This window comes from Podarcis erhardii, assembly GCF_964252035.2.
Source record: "Podarcis erhardii genome assembly, chromosome: 2".
Classification (NCBI taxonomy): Eukaryota; Metazoa; Chordata; class Lepidosauria; order Squamata; family Lacertidae; genus Podarcis; species Podarcis erhardii.
The window spans coordinates 7,291,726-7,311,758 of record NC_138498.1 but is presented as its reverse complement, the minus strand read 5'-3'; the positions used below and the strand labels follow the sequence as shown (position 1 = coordinate 7,311,758).

The following is a 20,033-nucleotide window of genomic DNA, read 5'->3' as shown; positions in this document are numbered from 1 at the left end:
GTCCTTACTTGTTTCCTTTGTGTTCTTGCCAAGAAAATCTGCAAGGCACCGGAGTCAAAATAAAATGAGAAAATCCCTTGGAAAGCTGCTTCCTGGACCCGACGTGTTCTTCTTCCTCTCAGCCAGTTTCATTCCCATGATTTTAGCATAAGAGATCCTGATTTCATCCAATTGTGTAATTAGAAATGTTTACAAATTAACTATCACTCAGCCAGTCATTTTGGCTTCGGTATTTTGAGTCCAGGACTGGTAGATATTGTACACAACAAATTGTTCCACACATCGCAATCTCCAAGCGATGAAAAGCTCCAGGGTCTCCAGCTTTTACCCAGGGTTCCCTTTCCTTGGAATGAAAGTCAACGGAGACTGTGGCATCTTTGGGATGTATCATTTTATTTACACATTAGGGGCTACCCCTCCTGCTTGCTCCACTCTAGTACAACCACTAGAGGTCACACCTCTAGATTTGGCCAGGCTTCAGAACACACAGGTGTTTTGTGATATTCATCTATAGACTTCAGCCAATGTCTGGTAAAATGGTGGCTGCCCTAGAATCTCATTTCGACAAGGGGTTAAAAAAATCCCCCAGATATTTCCTCTGACAGTCATGACATATTTTGCTTCCAGGACAAACTGCTCTGGATCAGCTCCAGAACATAAAACAATGTACAATATTTAGAAAGGGATATATTGAGAGCCTAGGACTTGCCGATCAGAAGGTCGGCGGTTCGAATCCCCGCGATGGGGTGAGCTCCCGTTGCTCGGTCCCTGATCCTGCCAACCTAGCAGTTCGAAAGCACGTCAAAGTGCAAGTAGATAAATAGGTACCGCTCCAGTGAGTAGGTAAACGGCATTTCCGTGCGCTGCTCTGGTTCGCCAGAAGCGGCTTAGTCATGCTGGCCACATGACCCGGAAGCTGTACGCCGGCTCCCTCGGCCAGTAAAGTGAGATGAGTGCCTCAACCCCAGAGTCGGTCACGACTGGACCTTATGGTCAGGGGTCCCTTTACCTTTATCTTTATATTGCATTCAGTTTCCATTTGCATCTAATCTGACCTTTTCTCCTGTGAGATCAGGCAGCATACATAGGAGTCATCAAAACAAGAACCCTGAGAGGTCAGTTGGATCTAGTGAAATATTATTTGCTCAAGGCCAGCATATTTCAGCAACTGCTAAAGAAGAGGGATTAGTAAGGGTCCGGGCAGCCTGTAGCTTCCCAGATCTTAGTTATGTTGGCTGGGGCTGATGGGATCTCAATTTCAATCACATGTAGAAGTCCATAGGTTTTACAACTCTGGGTTAGATTTCCCTCTATTCTGCTTTTCTTTCTTCCTTGAATTCTTCACTTCGTCCTGTAAATTCAGATTTAACCAGGAAAAATTCTTAAAATAATTCAGGAACTGATGCACGTGTGGTTTGCTTGCTTCTCAGGTGGGATTCTGCACCTTCAATAGCTGTAGAACGGAGGGTATTTCAGCAGATGTACCTTACAAAACCATCACATTTTATATCTGGCCATCATATCTTTTCATTATTTCTCCTCTCTGCAATAGCATCAAAATCCTCATTGTACCACATTCTACTCATGCAGAGATTCATGCTTGCTTGCTAGTAAAACCCCAAGCCAAAAAAAGAATTTCGTCACACCAACAGGAGTTTTTGGCAGTGCTTTTTATCCAGGTCCACAAGCATACCTTAGGGCCCTTAGTCATTTTTTTTTTTCTAAATAAATCTCTCTCTCTCTCTCTCTCTCACACACACACACACACACATTTAAATGCTTTATCCTTCCCTTTATGGGGACAATAGTCTGGCAAGAATGAAGAGGGGGGAAACATGGAGTCCCTCAAACCATTTTTTATTTTTTTATTTTTTTATGCTCAGCACAATCCATTTATTAGAAACAGAATTCCAAAACAGGATGGAAAACAAAATGCAGGCAGAAATGTATTATACAGAAGCACTTAGGGCAGTCAGTTGGAGGTAGAAGGGCACACTTGTCTCATTATGCACATTGCAGGGCAGAGATGAAGAACCTGTAGCCCTCAAATTGTTATTGGATGCCAATTCCCATCAGCCACAGTGGGCAAAGACAGTGGGAGCTGTAGTCCAGCAACATCTGGAAGGCCATAAGTTTATCCATCCTTGTTATAGGGAATGAAAATTGATCATTCTTCTATGTTAATGCCAGTTGGAATATTTAGAAAAGAACATGTATGTTTTCTGTTGTCTTTGTCCATGGAGTTTTTTGTTTTGTTTTCCCAGTAGTGATGTATGGAAGTGAGAGCTGGGCCATAAAGAAGGCTGATCACCGAAGAAATGATGCTTTTGAATTATGGTGCTGGAGGAGACTCTTGAGAGTCCCATGGACTGCAAGATCAAGCCTATCCATTCTGAAGGAAATCAACTCTGAGTGGTCACTGGAAGGACAGATCCTGAAGCTTAGATTCCAATACTTTGGCCACATCATGAGAAGAGAAGACTCCCTGGAAAAGACCCTGATACTGGGAAAGATTGAGGGCACAAGGAGAAGGGGACAACAGAGGACAAGATGGTTGGACAGTGTTCTCAAAGCTACCAACATGAGTTTGACCAAACTGCTGGAGGCAGTGGAAGACAGGAGTGCCTGGCGTGCTCTGGTCCAGGGGGTCACGAAGAGTCGGAAACGACTAAAAGACTAAACAACAACAACAATAACATGTATGTTTTCACCCACACAGTAGTTTCTGGCCATCTTTATACTTAATCACAAGTATTATGTCCTGGAAAGACAAGCTCTTTGATTAGGTTTGGGCTTCAAGTGATTATTTTGGCTGGTTGGAGCGCAGAGACTGAAACCACACAGCCAGACTGACAGGTTGACGGAGGGAGACACTGCCATCCAACAGCAAGAGGAGGGTGAAAATTGCAAAATAGCTCCCAGTATCCATAGATGGTACAGCTGTGTTCTGTGGACCTAAGCCAATTTACTATAGCTACCAAGAAGACACATTTGTGCTGCAACAGCCAAGTCATTAAGCAAAATTGGTAGTTCATACAACTTGTAGAAATGTATGGTGGGAGCCATCACTTTAGTATTTCTGAATAAATATCAGATTGACAGCAGGGCATTTGTAACATCTGAAAATGGGTTTGTTTGGCAAATCTGCTATTTTGAATATTTGCTATTGGTAGGCAGTAATAGGGGGAGGTTGCCATTATTGGTCATCCGCTGTGCCAGCTGCCTGTTGCCCTTCCTAGTATCTTCGTCCGCAGTAGCCAGCAGGTGCTACAAACTTGACACTGGAGCCCCTGCCACTCCCACAACTAAAACCCCGTGGAGGGGGACACGGTTCTCTGCAAGGTGGGCCACAGGGAGGAACACACGTCACCCCATCCATGCAAGGATGCATGGCATCCACACACGAATCTCTGCCTGGCCCGCAGCTTGTCACTCGAGGGCCACAGGTTGTCGTGATCTTGCCGCGGGGCCCACACACAGGTCGTGGGTCGGTGTCGCACACAACTGCACCCTGGCTCCTTCGCACGGCTGGTGTGGAAGAGGGAGAAAAGCAACATGGTAGTTAGAGGTCAAGGCACAAGAACATAAGAATAGCCTGCTGAATCAGGCTGATGGCCTATCTAGGCAGAATCCTGTTCTCACAGTGGCCAACCGTATGCCTGACCTCAAGCAGGATCTGAGCACTAGAGCCCTCTCCCCTCCTTTGGCTTCCAGCTATTGGTATTCAGAAACATTACTGCCTCCAACTGTGGAGGCAGAGCATAACTCGTATAGCTAGTAGTCATTGATATCCCTATCCTCTATGAATTTGTCCAATCCTCTTTTGAAGCCATCCAAGTTGGTCTCCATCACTCTCTTCCATGGAGTGAGTTCCATAACTGTGTGAACTCACAAAACTGTCAGGAGCAGACCAACAATAAATCACATGGCGTCAGTGAAGTTAACTCTTTATTCAAAGAAACAAGACAGCTTGAGAGACCAGGCCCAGTGAGCAGAGCAAGGCTTCCTGGTAGATCTTACCCCAATGGGGCAGTTGTGAGGACTGAAGGTCCCCACCTTCCTACAGTTCCTTAAGCCTCCTGCTCCCCTTGGTGCTTCCCAAGCAATCTGAGACTTTGCCTGTATTTGCTCTGCCTTCTTCATACCTCTACTGGTTCTAGGAGACCAGGGGGAGGGGATGTTAGGGCAGAGGTCAGGGCCCCCACATTTTGGAGCAACACCTAATGAATTTGATATTTAAGGGCGTGTATTTTGTATCTTCATATTTCTGAACCGCTCTAGGGTTTTCTTATGAAGTGGGACACAGAAATGTCATAATGACTGTAAAATTTAAAAAATATGCACATTTCCCCTAACGAGGGGAGTCCTCCTAAGTACCAACTAAGGAGCCCCCATAAGACCACTATTCCGGAGTCTAAACCTATCTAATTGCACCACTGTCTGGCCTTCAACTCTCTGGCCTCACAGAATGCATTTTCTCATAGCTTGGGCCCCTGCCACTCCCCCCCCCCAATGCTCATGATAAAAACATGGTCATATCTCACTTCTCTAATAACCATTATCCCCAATGTCACCCAAGAAGGGGGCCGTCAGAATACTTACAGATGTTCACAGCACATTCTCCCTCACCCAACCTAAAAAGCAAATCAGGGTATAAATAAAAAATATTGTTATTATTATAAATGGTAAATAAATGGGTTCTTTGCTAGGAAATCACCACCACTGCTATGCATCATTCATCGACTGAAAAATCTTGGCCTGATATCACACATGAAGGTTGTAGAATGGCCCTGCCAGCTTGTTTCTCATCTCATGACCTCCCTCTGGGGCTTTCTGACAATGGCCACCAATGATTCACCCATATATACCCTCTAAGGCACCATGGGGCAGAGCAGGGAGTGTTGTAGCTCAATGGGGAAGCACCTGCTTTGCTTGCAGAAGACCCCAGGTTCGAATCCTGTTGTCTCCAGCTTGCCTTTCTTTTTCTTTCTTTTTTTTAAAAAATGAGTAATAGATAATGGGGAAGATATCCTCCTCCTGAGGCTCTCAAGAGTAGGCAACGCTAAACTTGAGCAGACCAACAGTTCTGATCTGGTATAAGACAGCTGCTAAGTGCCACTGTCACTCTTCCTTGCTGGTTCCACCGGCAAGGAAGGATAATAACTGAACAATGTATCCTCTCCTAGTGTCTAAATCCATTTCTGCAAGGCTGAAGTTACCCTAATGGGCCAGCCTCCACTTTTGGCAAGTGAAGTGATAGGAAAACTTAACCTGCTGTACTTCTGCATTGCAGATTGCTGTTAAAGGAACTAAAACATCTTTTAAAAGCCTGCAACGATTTAGTCAAATCCACAAGGATTCAATAATGGTTTAGTGATTTCATCTGTTTCCTTCTCCTATGGAGACAACAGTGATATCGAACAACTTCTGTCCCATTGAGTCAAGCATGCCCCATACAACTATTCTTTATTGATGATATATATTTATTTACTGTACTTATATCAGTTGCCCAATAACATATGCTCTTTGAGCACCATGCATTATGCTCTTCCAGGTGCTTGATATCCTCCTTTTTGGAGTTGTGGGCGGGGACAAAAACACACACAATGCATTTATCCAGCCTCATGTACACAATACATAGCTAGTGTGCTACTTTGTGCTTGGTGGGCTCTAGACTGTGCTGCAGTGCAGCTGGCGTGCTAATTCACCCAGTCCTACGGGGCTCACCTGCATTCCTCTCCTTCCAGCAGCTTCCTGTAGGTGGCAATCTCAATATCCAGGGCCAGCTTGACGTTCATCAGCTCCTGGTACTCTCGCAGCTGGCAGGCCATATCCTGCTTGGCCTTGTGCAAGGCATCTTCCAGCTCAGCCAACTTGCATTTGGCATCTTTCACAGCTATCTCCCCGCGCTCCTCAGCTGCAGCCACCTCCTCTTCCAGTTTTGCTTTCTGTGGTGGCAAAGGCAACAGCATCATAACAGCACATGAACTCAGCTATATTGGTCCCTGGACTGTGGTTTGCCTAGTTAATGTAATGCCTTATTAGTTGCAAACTCTAAAGAACTAGAAGGAGTGGTTTTGAGGGACACCAATAATTTCTCTGCATATTCCACAACAATTCAGGAGTTCCCCTGGAGATTTTGCGAGCTGATGAAGTGATAGGTTAATTATTGCTTTGTATATTCTTTCCCACACTGTGATCTTTCCTTTTCAAAACGGTTAAACACAAGGGGGGGGGGGAGCTTTGCTGGATCAGGCCACTGGTCCATCAATTCTAATGTCCTATTCTTTGGTATGCATAAAAACTGAATAAATCTCCCACCCCTTGCTCTGCCTCTCATCAAAGAACAATGGCTTAATTCAGATCCATGTTTCCTAACTATAATGATGATGATGATGATGATGATGATGATGATGATGATGATGATGATTTATTTATACCCCACCCATCTGGCTGAGTTTCCCTAGCTATTCTGGGCGGCTCCCAATCAAGTGTTAAAAATAATACAGCATTAAATATTAAAAACTTCCCTAAATAGGGCTGCCTTCAGATGTCTTTTAAAAATAGGATAGCTGCTTATTTCCTTGACATCTGATGGGAAGGCGTTCCACAGGGTGGGCGCCACTACCGAGAAGGCCCCTCTGTCTGGTTCCCTGTAATCTCACTTCTCACAACGAGGGAACCACCAGAAGGCCCTCGGCGCTGGACCTCAGTGTCCGGGTGGAAAGATGGGGTGGAGACGCTCCTTCAGATATACTGGTCCGAGGCCGTTTAGGGCTTTAAAGGTCAGCACCAACACTTTGAATTGTGCTTGGAAATGTACTGGGAGCCAATGCAGATCTCTCAGGACCGGTGTTATGTGGCCCCAGCAGCCACTCCCAGTCACTAGTCTAGCTGCCACATTCTGGATTAATTGCAGTTTACAGGTCACCTTCAAAGGTAGCCCCATGTAGAGCACATTGCAGTAGTCCAAGCGGGAGATAACTAGAGCATGCACCACTCTGGCCAGACAGTCTGCTTAACTAAGCTTAACACTCTTAGTTTCATTTAAGAGAATTCCCACCCCTACCCTTACCCCCCATACTATTTATTCACATCAGATCTCCTACAATTTTACCTGGAATTGTTTTCAAGCAGTATTGAGGACTAAAAAAATTTGGAACTTTTTTTTTTAAAAAAAAAAAAAAGATGAGAGTAGCATCTGTTCCACATGCTGAACTCTGTACCCAGTAGTGATCTGTTGTGATCAAAGAAAATTCCTGCTCGACTGAACTTGAAGTCACTTGGTTCCTTGGTAAGCAGCTGTGATACTTCAATTGCACATTTCTAATCTGCAGCTAACCTCACAATTGTGACTTCCAAAAGTCAACACTGTCCCGTCTTACCTGGGCTTTGACATTTGAAACTTCTGCCTCCAGCCTGTGGACCATCCGGGTCAGCTCACTAAGTTCTTCCTTGACGCTACGCAGGTTGTCACAGTGTTTGGCCGCAGTTGTTTTCAACTCTTGATACTAAGGCGAAAGAGAAGACGTTGGAACCACTGAAAGCCGGGTGTGGTGGGGGAAGTCACACAATCACCCCCCTGTTTCCCTTTCAGAAGCCCAGCCCTTACTGTGCAGCTGTAGCCAATGTATGTGGCCTCAGTGGGAAGAGATAGAGAAGTGGATGGAAAAGCCACACCCCAAAACAATCTAGAGAGGAGGCTGTGAATGAATATCAGGGCAAATAGCTTCAGCAAAGGGAGAGACTTCAAAACAATAGAAACTGAACAGCACCCCTAGAGCATCCTTTGACATCCACCCATCCTTGAGGGAACTCCCTTCTCTAGATTGAGCCCCATACCACGAGCCACTTCTATTTATACCATCACTCATTTTCCTTGTCTTATCTTGTGCTTCCCATCCACAGGAGAATCTGTTCTCCTTGCAGTGCCTCATTCTGCCAGGTCCCAATGCCCAATGGTTCCTCCCAGCCACCAGTTGTTCTCCCTCCCCCTTCTTCTCCAGTTGATTGACACTGTACACATCTTTGCATGTGGGAAACACAGTTCTGTCTTAAACCCAGCAAAATGCAAAGGTCACAACTCTCTTGGACTCGATGGCCCTTGTGGTCTCTTCCAACTCTATGATTCTATGATTCTATGATTCCACTGCTGAAGGCAGAAATGTGGAAGCTGTATGTCCACTGTATGGAATCAGAGAAGTTCCCCCATTCCTGCCTTAAGGCATGCTAGATATTTCCACCACAGGGATCACCTGGCAATGGCACCAAGCTTCAGCCTCAGCCCGGCTCCGAGAGGCAATATCTTCATACCGACGCCGGAATTCCTCAATGACACAGTCCATATTCAGGCCTCGGCTGTTGTCCATCTGCACTGTGACACAGGTGTCCGAAATGCAAGACTGCAGCTCGCGGATTTCCTGTCAGAGGGACAGAACACGGCCTGTCAATACTATGGAGTTTTACTTTCATGAAATTGCCTCCAGATGTGGCCTGCGTTTTTCAGAGAAGATGGAAGAATTCATTTGAATATACCTGATTCCACACCCCACTTCATGTTCTCTAGCCAATGTGGGAGGATGCCTTTGGTGGCCTGTTTGGGACAGAGGTAGCCAACATCTTCCAGATGTTGCTGGACTCAGCCCTAGCTAGCAAGGCCTGGGGTGATGGGAGGTCAAGAAAAACTGGTCAGAACCAGGCTGGTTTTGAATCTTCAGCTGCCCTGATAAGAGTTGATGGTGCTAAAGGTCAACCACCCATACTACCTTCCTATTATTCTGTGAGCATGATTTAAGGTGTGTGGGATTTGCACTAAAATGGCCTTAATGTCATGAGCTCAACCCAGTCTAAAATGCCCCCTCCTGCTCCTGCTCCTCTTTACCTTATAGTCTCCTCTAATCAATCACATTTTATTCCACACAAGATTATGAAGTTGTCCCATGAACCTCAACAGAAGACCCTGGGCTTAAGTCACCCACACCCACCATGCTGTTATCACCCACTGCTGCATCCGAATAGTTGGGGCCTCCACACAGCTGGTAAAATGCGGACTTGACTATGCTACCACTCAGTGGATTTGTAACTGGCTGACTGACCGAACCCAAAGGGTGCTCATCAATGGTTCCTCTTCATCCTGGAGAAGAGTGACTAGTGGGGTGCCACAGGATTCTGTCTTGGGCCCTGTCTTATTCAACATCTTTATCAACGACTTGGATGATGGACTCAAGGGCATCCTGATCAAATTTGCAGATGACACCAAACTGGGAGGGGTGGCTAACACCCCAGAGGACAGGATCACACTTCAAAACGACCTTGACAGATTAGAGAACTGGGCCAAAACAAACAAGATGAATTTTAACAGGGAGAAATGTAAAGTATTGCACTTGGACAAAAAAAATGAGAGGCACAAATACAAGATGGGTGACACCTGGCTTGAGAGCAGTACATGTGAAAAGGATCTAGGAGTCTTGGTTGACCACAAACTTGACATGAGCCAACAGTGTGACGCGGCAGCTAAAAAAGCCAATGCAATTCTGGGCTGCATCATGAGGAGTATAGCATCTAGATCAAGGGAAGTAATAGTGCCACTGTATTCTGCTCTGGTCAGACCTCACCTGGAGTACTGTGTCCAGTTCTGGGCACTGAAGGGCACAAGAAGGACACTGACAAACTGGAACGTGTCCAGAGGAGGGCAATGAGGAATGGCTAAGGGAGCTGGGCATGTTTAGCCTGGAGAAGAGGAGGTTAAGGGGTGATATGATAGCCATGTTCAAATATATAAAAGGATGTCATATAGAGGAGGGAGAAAGGTTGTTTTCTGCTGCTCCAGAGAAGTGGACGGAACAATGGATCCAAACTACAAGAAAGAAGATTCCACCTAAACATTAGGAAGAACTTCCTGACAGTAAGAGCTGTTCGACAGTGGAATTTGCTGCCAAGGAGTGTGGTGGAGTCTCCTCCTTTGGAGGTCTTTAAGCAGAGGCTTGACAACCATATGTCAGGAGTGCTCTGATGGTGTTTCCTGCTTGGCAGGGGGTTGGACTCGATGGCCCTTGTGGTCTCTTCCAACTCTATGATTCTATGAATAAATGTTTGATTTGCTTTGAGCTGGCTGTATTGTGGGCTGGTTGAATACCATGGGCAGTAAAGGGTTAGGGTTAGTTGATGGTCTTGGCATCAAAAAGAATCCAAATGTTCTCTCAGCTACATGGAGGCTCACACCAAAGCTTCTGCTTTCTGCCTGAGAGGTCAAGAATATGTCTGTCTTATCTAGTTCTAACATGGTTTTCTTCCTCAGCTCTTACCCCAATTCAAAATTGTGTTTGCCTTTTGGTCTACAACCTGTCACAAGGGATAGGAGCTGTGGTCCAAAAACCCCACGGGTTTTCCATCTCTGTATGGAATGGGAGAGTACCTTACCTCCTCAAAGGTGGCTCTGAAAAAGCAGATGTCTTTCTTCAAGGCGTCCACTTTAGTCTCCTTTTCTGACTTGTCCATGAAAACACAATCCACCTCCTATGGGAACATGAGAATGAAATGAAGAAATATTGATAAGAAGCCATGACTCTTAACAATTACCATTCAAGGTGCTAGGACAAGAATAGTGTTAAAACCCACTCGGGTCTAGAAACAAATGCCATATTTTGGAAGACTTGCCACTTGCCTTTTTAATAGTCACATACTCATTTTCAGCACATGTGCGGCGGTGACACTCCTCTTCGAACCTGATGAGGTAAGTGAAACAGTTTAGCCTCACATCTGAATGTTTATTTTATTTATTATAAAACCATTTACAGACTGCTTGATATTTTAAAAACCTGTAAACCATTTACAGTATAAAATAAAACAAGCAATGTCATTAAAACAAAAAGAAAACCGAAAATCAATAAAATAGCAGCATAAAAACAAGTAGATGCATGCAAAAAGAAATGTAACAAAAATTCAGGGGATTTGGGCATCTGAAACAAGATCTTTAAAGTAAAGGGGCAACCCAGGCAAAGAGTGAAACGCTGTATTTTTCCCTCTATAAGACGCCCCCCATGTATAAGATGCCCCCTATTTTGGGGGACTCATATTTAAGAAAATTGGGGGAGATGGCCCCATGTATAAGATGCCCCCTAATTTTTTACATTATTTTTAAGGAAAAAATCCTAGTCTTATACATGGAAAAATATGGTATTTACAGGTGGTGCTTATCAGGTACTTGTGCATATCTCATCCAAAATTATTCTGCTCATGTTCATTTTGGGAGGATCTTTGAAGACTGACTTTGCTTAATGCTGAGTCAACTCTAGGCTTGACAAATCACAAAAGAGAGAGCTGGCCTATAGGGTTAGTCAACGTAATACCCTGCAGATGCTGCTGGGCTACAGCTCCCATCATCCCTGACTGGGACAAGTGGGAGTTGGATTCCAACAACATCTGGAGAGCTACAGGCTCTCTGTCTCTGCCCCAGAGCATTGGCACATGAGGCAGAGTTGTGGCTTCTCTTGCCCATTCTGCCTTCCATCCCCCCATGTCTTCTGTAATGAACAGGACTCCAGATGTGTCACACAGCTGGCAAGGAAGATTTCACACAAGGCCAGAAGAGGCATGACCAGAGGTAGCCACCATTTACTGATCTGCTGGTGGGCCACCATACGTAACTTATGACTGCATCTGGACTGCACAGGTCTGGTTTGGGCTCTGCATTTCAGCATGTCCTTCTGCTAGCAGGCTGAGATGATGGATCTCACTCACTTCTTCCTGTTGCACTCCAGGGTGTCACTCCAGTTTTTCATTTCCGCCTGCAGCTGTGCCCTCTCACATTCCAAGCACTCCAGCTCTTTCTTCAGGTTGGCAATGTACTCATTAAACATGGGCTCCATGTTACTTTTGCAGCACTTCCTCTCTTGCAAGAAGTCCCATTTCGTCTTCAGCATCAGATTCTGCTGCTCTAAGAATCGGACCTGTCAATCAAAGGAAACAATAATTCCCCTCATCAGGACAGGAGTGTTTAATTTTAGGGCTGAATCAGAACTGATTCCAATATGAAAGGCAAAGAGGGTCATTCCAGAGGTCCAGGTGCATGCCTGAGTCCCGTTAAGTTCAGTGGGTTTTGCAGAACTGTAAAGCAATGACAAACCTAGACAGCATCTTCAAAAGCAGAGACATCACCTTGCCAACAAAGGTCCGTATAGTTAAAGCTATGGTTTTCCCAGTAGTGATGTATGGAAGTGAGAGCTGGACCATAAAGAAGGCTGATCGCCGAAGAATTGATGCTTTTGAATTCTGGTGCTGGAGGAGACTCTTGAGAGTCCCATGGACTGCAAGAAGATCAAACCTCTCCATTCTGAAGGAAATCAGCCCTGAGTGCTCACTCAGATCCTGAAGCTGAGGCTCCAATACTTTGGCCACCTCATGAAAAGAGAAGACTCCCTGGAAAAGACCCTGATGTTGGGAAAGACTGGGGGCACAAGGAGAAGGGGACAACAGAGGACGAGATGGTTGGATAGTGTTCTCGAAGCTACCAGCATGAGTTTGACCAAACTGCGGGAGGCAGTGGAAAACAGAAGTGCCTGGCGTGCTCTGGTCCCTGGGGTCATGAAGAGTTGGACATGACTAAACAACTAAACAACAACAACAAAGTTGCATTCACCTAACCATTGAAAGCATAAGAAAAGCCCGGCTAGTGCAGAATGACTACATGTTCATTGCCAAACAAGACGAAATGCATCACTAAATAAGGGACATCCATTTGCATAAAATGTGCATGTGCTGAGTTATAGGTATAGATGCAAACTGAGAAACAATGACTATCATTTTAGTAGCAATACAACGGGTCTTCCCATAGAGGAGAAGACTGTGCCCCGCTGACTTGTGGGTCTGCTCAATCTGCTATCCCAGTGCTAATTGCTGAAGAGCAACCTGGGTCAGATCAAAGGCCTGTCTAATCTAGCAGGCTTAATTTAGCTACCATTATCCTCTGTGTCAGGAATGGGGAGCCTGCAGCCCTCCAGATGTTGTACTCCAGCTCCTATCAGTCCCAGCCATCAGGCCCTACTATATGCAGAAAAATGTCAGAAGTGCCATGTTGGATGATCAGAACAAAGGCCTTTTTGGTCCAACATTTTGTTTCCTGATGACCAACTGGATGCCTCTGGGAAACCTACATGAGTACAACGGCGCTCTATTTTCTCTCCTCCTTTTGAAAAGACATATTGATCAATCTCCAACAGCGCGTTTTGTGGCACTGTCTTCACAACACACAGAGGAAGTTGATGAGATGCCACCTGCCTCCTCCACCCCGCCGCAAGTAACAGGCCAGCTTAGATTCAGATCATCTATGATGTGACTTTGGCTGCTTCTGAAATATATCCAAAGAGTGATGCTTGATCTTCCTATCTCAGGTATAAGCATTCTGTATTCATTCCCTGCCAAACTCTTTGGAACATACCAGCCTTATGCAGAGTCAGACCATTTGTCAGGAGTGCGTGCAGGAGCCAGGCCCTGTGACTGGTAGGGCCTCGCAGGACTGGGGCCTTCCTGAGTTTGGCCTGGAAGGGGAAGGCGCTGCCGCACAGGTGAGGCTTGACAGAAGACGCGTAGCACCTGGTGTCAAGGGCCAGGAGGGGTAATAAGACCAGCATTTCCCTCTGGCTCTTTACCACAGCAACACGCTACCCACCTAGCTGTGTTTTGGCTTCCTGGCATCCTGACCCTTGGACCCTTGGCTTCCTGACTCCTGGTTTCCTGACCCTTGGACCCTTGGCTTCCTGAATCCTGGTTTCCTGATTTGTGGACTCTTGGCTTCCTGACCCCCGGACTGCTGACCCTGGACTGCTGATTCCTGCTTCCCGACCTCTACCCCGGTCCCGACATACCAAGCCGGGACTCTGACTGCCTGTAACCCGGACCGTGACACCATTGGTACAGCTAGGTCAGTATTGCAGTGTCTCTCTCCAAGGCAATGGACATTCCTGTCCTATGTGGAGATGCCAGGGACTGAAGCTAGGACCGACCTTCTGCATGCAAAGCAGATGCTCTACCACTGAGCTATAGCCCTTCCATGACTCACCTTGTCAATGAAACAGGCAAACTTGCTGTTGAGGAACTGGAGTTCATTCTTCTCTTGGCATTTTGCTGCTTGGGCTGTGGCATCGATCCCCAGGTTGAGCGGTTGAAGCAGCGTCTCGTTGCAAGTGACGGGGGTGATGCCAGGTGAACAGGGTGGGCAGACTCCAGAGCGCCTGAAACCGTAGCCGTATCCAGTGCCACAATAGCCGTATCCAGTGCTGGCACCATGACAGCTGTATCCACACCGCGGAGGCAGGCAACTGTTGGCAGCCATCCTGGGGCCACATGAACCGGCGCCACCCAGGCTTCTGCTACTAAAATGGCCCTCTCCTCCATAGCTGATCTCAGTGACCTTAGCAGAGCAGGAAGTGCTCATCCGGGAAGCATAACCTGCAGGATGCAGGACAGCTGAGCAGGAGCTGAAATTCCTGGGGCCACATGCAGAGTTTGAGTGGCAAGACATGGTTTCGTAGGAGAGCAGAAGCTGGAAGAAGAAAGGGGGAAGCGAAACTGCAAAGCAAAAGAGGCAGAGGTAGTGTGGTTTACTGCGGAGAAACGCTCCCTTTATATCTGTTTGGGACAGCTGGGTTTGGCCAGCATTGAAATGGAAGAGAAAGCAAATTCTCTGACATTTATTAGCTTGGGACATTTAGGGAACCAACTCCCCATGTGCTCATCCACACTGTTTGGTGGCTGATCACCTGGTAGATGAAAAAGAGTTTCAGGGATTTCACAAAGGCCTTTTTTTTTTTTTTTTTTTTTTTTACAGCGCCTACAATGCTGCATTAAAAGGGCTGATTCCACCTTCCCCTTTTTATACATGGAGGAAACTAGACTTGTAATTATGACGCGGATATCAAGAAGTTGGGATTTGAAGTTGACACCCCTTCCTGGTTTTGTCGGCAGTTGGCTGTGCGACCTCTGCATCTCAGTTTATAGACCTCTTAGCAAAGATAATGAGGGGGTTGGACTAGATGACCCTTGGGTCCCTTCCAGCTCTAAGGTTCTATGATCTCCACACACACCCAAAAATGTTGGGAGGCTTAATTATCAGCCGTGCTGCCTGGAGATGAAAGGTTGCTTTGATGTAGCAAAGTCATTGCTGCGCAACACAATGGGACCTTTTGCAAAATCTCTCTAAGCTGCTGAAGAAGCAGAGTCTTTGTGAAGTGGAAACAGAATTAGGAATGCAATGACAGGCATGGGTTTCACACAGTCTCCCTGAAAACTGCAGCCATCAACACATCATGCTGCAGACTTATGGGGTCACCCTCAGTGGAGACCCCTCTTCACCCCCAATAAGTAGCTGACAGATGTTGCCTTCACTGTATTAGTATCATCTCTTACTGTATGTAGCATTTAACTTCTTCCTGCCTCTCATTCCTCTTCAGCCTGGGGTCTAAATATGGGCCACCCTATGCTCTGCTTCAGGGACGTGGGTGGCGCTGTGGTCCAAACCACAGAGCCTAGGGCTTGCCAATCAGAGGGTCGGCGATTCAAATCCCCACGACGGGGTGAGCTCCTGTTGCTCGGTCCCAGCTCCTGCCCACCTAGCAGTTCGAAAACACGTCATGCTGGCCACATGACCCGGTAAAATTGTCTGAGGACAAACGTCGGCTCCCTTGGTCAGTAAAGTGAGATGCGCATCACAACTTCAGAGTTGTCCACGGCTGGACCTAATGGTCAGGGGTACATTTACCTTTACCTTTTTGCTCTGCTTCACTGAAGCCAAATTCTCCCACCCCTTCAGGATTATTTAAGCTGTGAGGGGGACTTGCCTTTCAGAAAGGGATATAGGAGGTCTCTAGCATGTGGGCTCCAGGTCCAGTTATTGGAGTTACTTCTTCCCAGGCTAAAGAGTGATGTGGGGTAGAACTGTCTCAGAGGGTACATGTGATCTCTGTGTCCCAACAGATATCTCTCTCTCTCTCTCTCTCTCTCTCTCTCTCTCTCTCTGTGTGTGTGTGTGTGTGTGTGTAGTAAAGTGGTAGCTGCCTGCCTGCCATACTCCTAAGCCCTCTGGCCATACTCCACTGCTGGAAGAGTATGACATTCAGCCTGCCCTCTGTCCCCACAAGCTAGGCTGCTGCCCTCAGGTGCTGAAGGGCCCTGCCCTGCAATCAGTGTTGAAGTATGATATGACGGTCGGTCGGTCGGTCAGTCTGCTTGTGTGTGTAGAATAGGGTGGGTGCCTTTTCATCCTCCACTCCAAGCAGCAAAACGTCTTGGGTTGTGTTTGTGTATGACATTAGAAGATGCACACATCCTGAAACCAATTCCGTCCCTTCATCTAGAAGATGCTTTTAGGTCTCTCCTTATTTGTATATCAAGATTATTCGCTTGCATCTGTTTTTATCTGAGCAGTTGCTAATGACGTCCGTGTTTTAATCGCTAGATGAGTTGTAAAGAGAAGCCCCTTCACACGTTTCTGTGGTCGGGACCCCCCATTTGCACAGCCCTCCTGATAGCATGAAGCCCCTCCACATGAGTAATTGTACATGCATAGAGCACAGAGGCCAGGTACGTGGCGGTTAGTGCAACAGTCCCATTCTGTGCATGTACTGCATCTATGGCTATCATTGGTCAAGGGGCTAGAGTTGCCCGTGAATTTCATGTAATGGGCAATTTGAGAAAGTAAGACATCCACAGGAAATTCCAAAAAAGCTTTAAAATGTTTCAATAACATTGCCATTGAATTTCAGGTAAAGCAAAACTCAAGCACACGAAAGCTTTGCGGGGATTTTAAGGCAAAAGGAAGAAACATTATTAGAGATAGATGGATCTCCCTTTTCCAATCTTAAATTCTCTCCTCTCTGTTTCCACAGGAATCTTTGGATTTATTTATTTATTTTAATGCTCGTGAAAAATTGGCATCACTCTAGAGCACATTTTTCCTAATCCACGTATTTTTGCAAGCAATTTTCCTAATGCAATGCTATTTTCACTGATTACATCAATGTTTGTGTGCACTTTCCCTTAACATATATGCACATTGTTTCATTGGAGAACTGCTTTGTAAAACTCAGAGAAGTGTGCATTTTGATGGGTAGCTGTGTTTCGATTCATGTATTGGTTCAAGAAGCATGAATTGGGTAGTTTTTCATCAAAATGCAAACAAAATCAAATCTGTCTCCCATCCCTAAATATCAGCAAAATTTATAGGGGTCTGGTGTGCCTATATTTTTCATGTAGTCGTAAGCATAATAGTAGCCCCTCTCTCCTAACTATTAATGCATGTGATCTTGAGCAAACCCTCTTAGTTTCCATTGTGAAGCTGCACTTCTCTGAATGCTTCACACACCACAGAAATTTAGTACTGCTGGGCTAGCAAGCAAGTTTCTAATAATGACTAGAGGTGTTGATGTTGCAAATGATACTGCCCTACTTAATGTTTCGCAATGATACTTGCACAATTTCAAGACATTAACTTCTCCCATTGAAATGCAATTGTGATATGACACATTCAACATAAAAATACAGCCTATCATTTATTTCTCAGGGCAGTCCAAAAGGTGCCTGTACAAGGAGTTGGGCTTCAGAAGCCTGTACATAGTTGGGCTTCTGTAGATTGTGGGTGTGTGTACTCGAAATATATAATGGTTACTAGGAAGGAGTATATAAGCTACCCTCCCCACCTCTTTGGATCAGGGATGGGAACATCTGGTCCTCCAGATGTTTCTGAAGAATAATTCTTTGAACCTTGGCCATGCTGGTTGGGATTCCAGCTGTTTCACTTGCAAATTCCCCCAAATATATTGTACGTATGGCTGCTGCTGGCATCACATTAAAGGTAAAGGATAAAGGGACCCCTGACCTTTAGGTCCAGTCGTGACCGACTCTGGGGTTGCGGCGCTCATCTCGCTTTATTGGCCAAGGGAGCTTGCGTTTGTCTGCAGACAGCTTCTGGGTCATGTGGCCAGCATGACTAAGCCGCTTCTGGCGAACCAGAGCAGCGCACGGCAACGCCGTTTACCTTCCCGCCGGAACAGTACCTATTTATCTACTTGCAGTTTGATGTGCTTTCGAACTGCTAGGTTGGCAGGAGCTGGGACCGAGCAACGGGAGCCCACCCCGTCGCAGGGATTCGAACCGCCGACCTTCTGATCGGCAAGTCCCAGGCTCTGTGGTTTAACCCACAGTACCACCCGCGTCCCTGGCTTCACATTAGGCATGGCCTAATGTAGTGCAAATGGAATACTTCAGAGGTTGTCAGTCTCCAGCTCCCATCATCCTCGGCCATTTGCCAGGCTGCCTGGGGCTGACAAGAGTCACACAAACAACTGAAGGGCACCATATTAGCCATACCCATCTGCTACCTTTGCTCTGTGCTGAGATGGTTCATATCTGCACTTCAGATTGCTATTACTCATGTAAAAGCTGGACCTAGCGCTTAGGACATGCATGTGAGATTGCTTGTGACATTAAGTGTGTGAATGGAAATAAGGAGCTCACTTTTTGTTACTTAAACAGCAAGCAACCTCGGGAAAATCTGAGCAGCCTTGAGACTATGGTTGGTGGGGATGGAGAAGGGGAAGGGTTAACTTTCTCCCTTCTACAGTTCTGACAAGAATAGCCAATCCAAAGGTACAGTTTACGTTCCAAGGAACATTCCCTCCTTTGAGACCAATAGGAGCTTCCACTGATATACAGGAAAGAGCTTGTGATTTTTATCAGGACCATGGCAGGGAGAGGAAAAACTAATATTCTGCTCCCCAACCCATCCCCATGGTCCCAAGGTTGTTCAGGATTGCCTCAGGAAGATGGAGAGGAAGTTGGATTAGCTCTGCTGTTGTTACACATGGAACACAAGCCATTTGAAACTGGGTCATGTTTGGGGGCTGGTTTTAAAGTAGTAGTGATTCCATTGTGGGGATGGGCCATCCGAAGAGGTGGTAACTAAAGCTACCCTAGTTGGAATGACATGTTGTCCACTTGCTGAGTGAACCAACCTAATATTTTACATTATGTGGGATGCGGGTGGCGTTGTGGGTAAAACCTCAGCGCCTAGGACTTGCCGATCGCATGGTCGTCGGTTCGAATCCCCACAGCGGGGTGCGCTCCCGTCGTTCGGTCCCAGCGCCTGCCAACCTAGCAGTTCGAAAGCACCTCCAGGTGCAAGTAGATAAATAGGGACCGCTTACAAGCGGGAAGGTAAACGGTGTTCTGTGTGCGGCTCTGGCTCGCCAGATGCAGCTTGTCACGCTGGCCACGTGACCCAGAAGTGTCTGCGGACAGCGCTGGTTCCCGGCCTATAGAGTGAGATGAGCGCACAACCCTAGAGTCTGGCAAGACTGGCCCGAACGGGCAGGGGTACCTTTACCTTTGTGTCCATGGCTGTACGCTGTGGGATATGTTTCAGCTACGCAGGGCTAGCCCAAAACATTTTGGCACCTAAGCCGAGCAACAAAATGGCACCCCCCTCCCCCAAAGAAGAAAGGGTAAGTGAAACTCTACGTCAGGAAAAAGAGGAGAATGCAGATCTACACCAGGATCTGCTGTCCCTATGGATCTGGCCCCCTAATGTGGTCACCTCTCGTTACCTCCTGGGTGGCCCTGCAGCTATGTATAGGATAGCATTTGAATGGTTGGAAAGCCTTTTCATCTTGATGACCCTACAGTTCAGAGATAAAAACACACTCTTCTCAGTATCAGTGCCAAGCTGTTTCCCTCACCAGGGGGTGGTGTGGTGGATGGCACAAAGAGAAGACACAGATGAGGGAGGGAACCCATTCATTGAATGAGGAGCACCACATTGGAAAGGACACAGGGATGGAGAGAGTAGACCAGGGTCATCACAAGCTTGGATAATATATGCATGTGCGCATCTTGGAATTTACCAGCATGTTGCTTGGCAGTGGACCCATAAACTAAGTCCACTAGAAAGCAATGTCATTAAGGCAGGTATAGGCAAACTCTGCCCTCCAGATGTTTTGGGACTACAGCTCCCATCACCCCTGACCACTGGTCCTGTTAGCTAG

The 20,033-nt window shown here is 46.4% G+C and overlaps 1 protein-coding gene across 1 annotated transcript; it reads right to left on the bottom strand.

Annotated features, from left to right (window-relative positions):
• Positions 1-1,793: 1,793 nt before the first annotated feature.
• Positions 1,794-14,329, bottom strand: LOC309336372 (keratin, type II cuticular Hb3-like; the record flags this gene model as incomplete). The annotated part of the gene is made up of 10 exons (XM_081851991.1): positions 1,794-1,809; positions 3,405-3,528; positions 4,603-4,634; positions 5,728-5,948; positions 7,386-7,511; positions 8,256-8,420; positions 10,420-10,515; positions 10,664-10,724; positions 11,740-11,948; positions 14,057-14,329. The coding sequence occupies 10 exons, from the start codon at positions 14,327-14,329 to the stop codon at positions 1,794-1,796; spliced, it is 1,323 nt and encodes a 440-aa protein (XP_081708117.1).
• Positions 14,330-20,033: the final 5,704 nt, after the last annotated feature.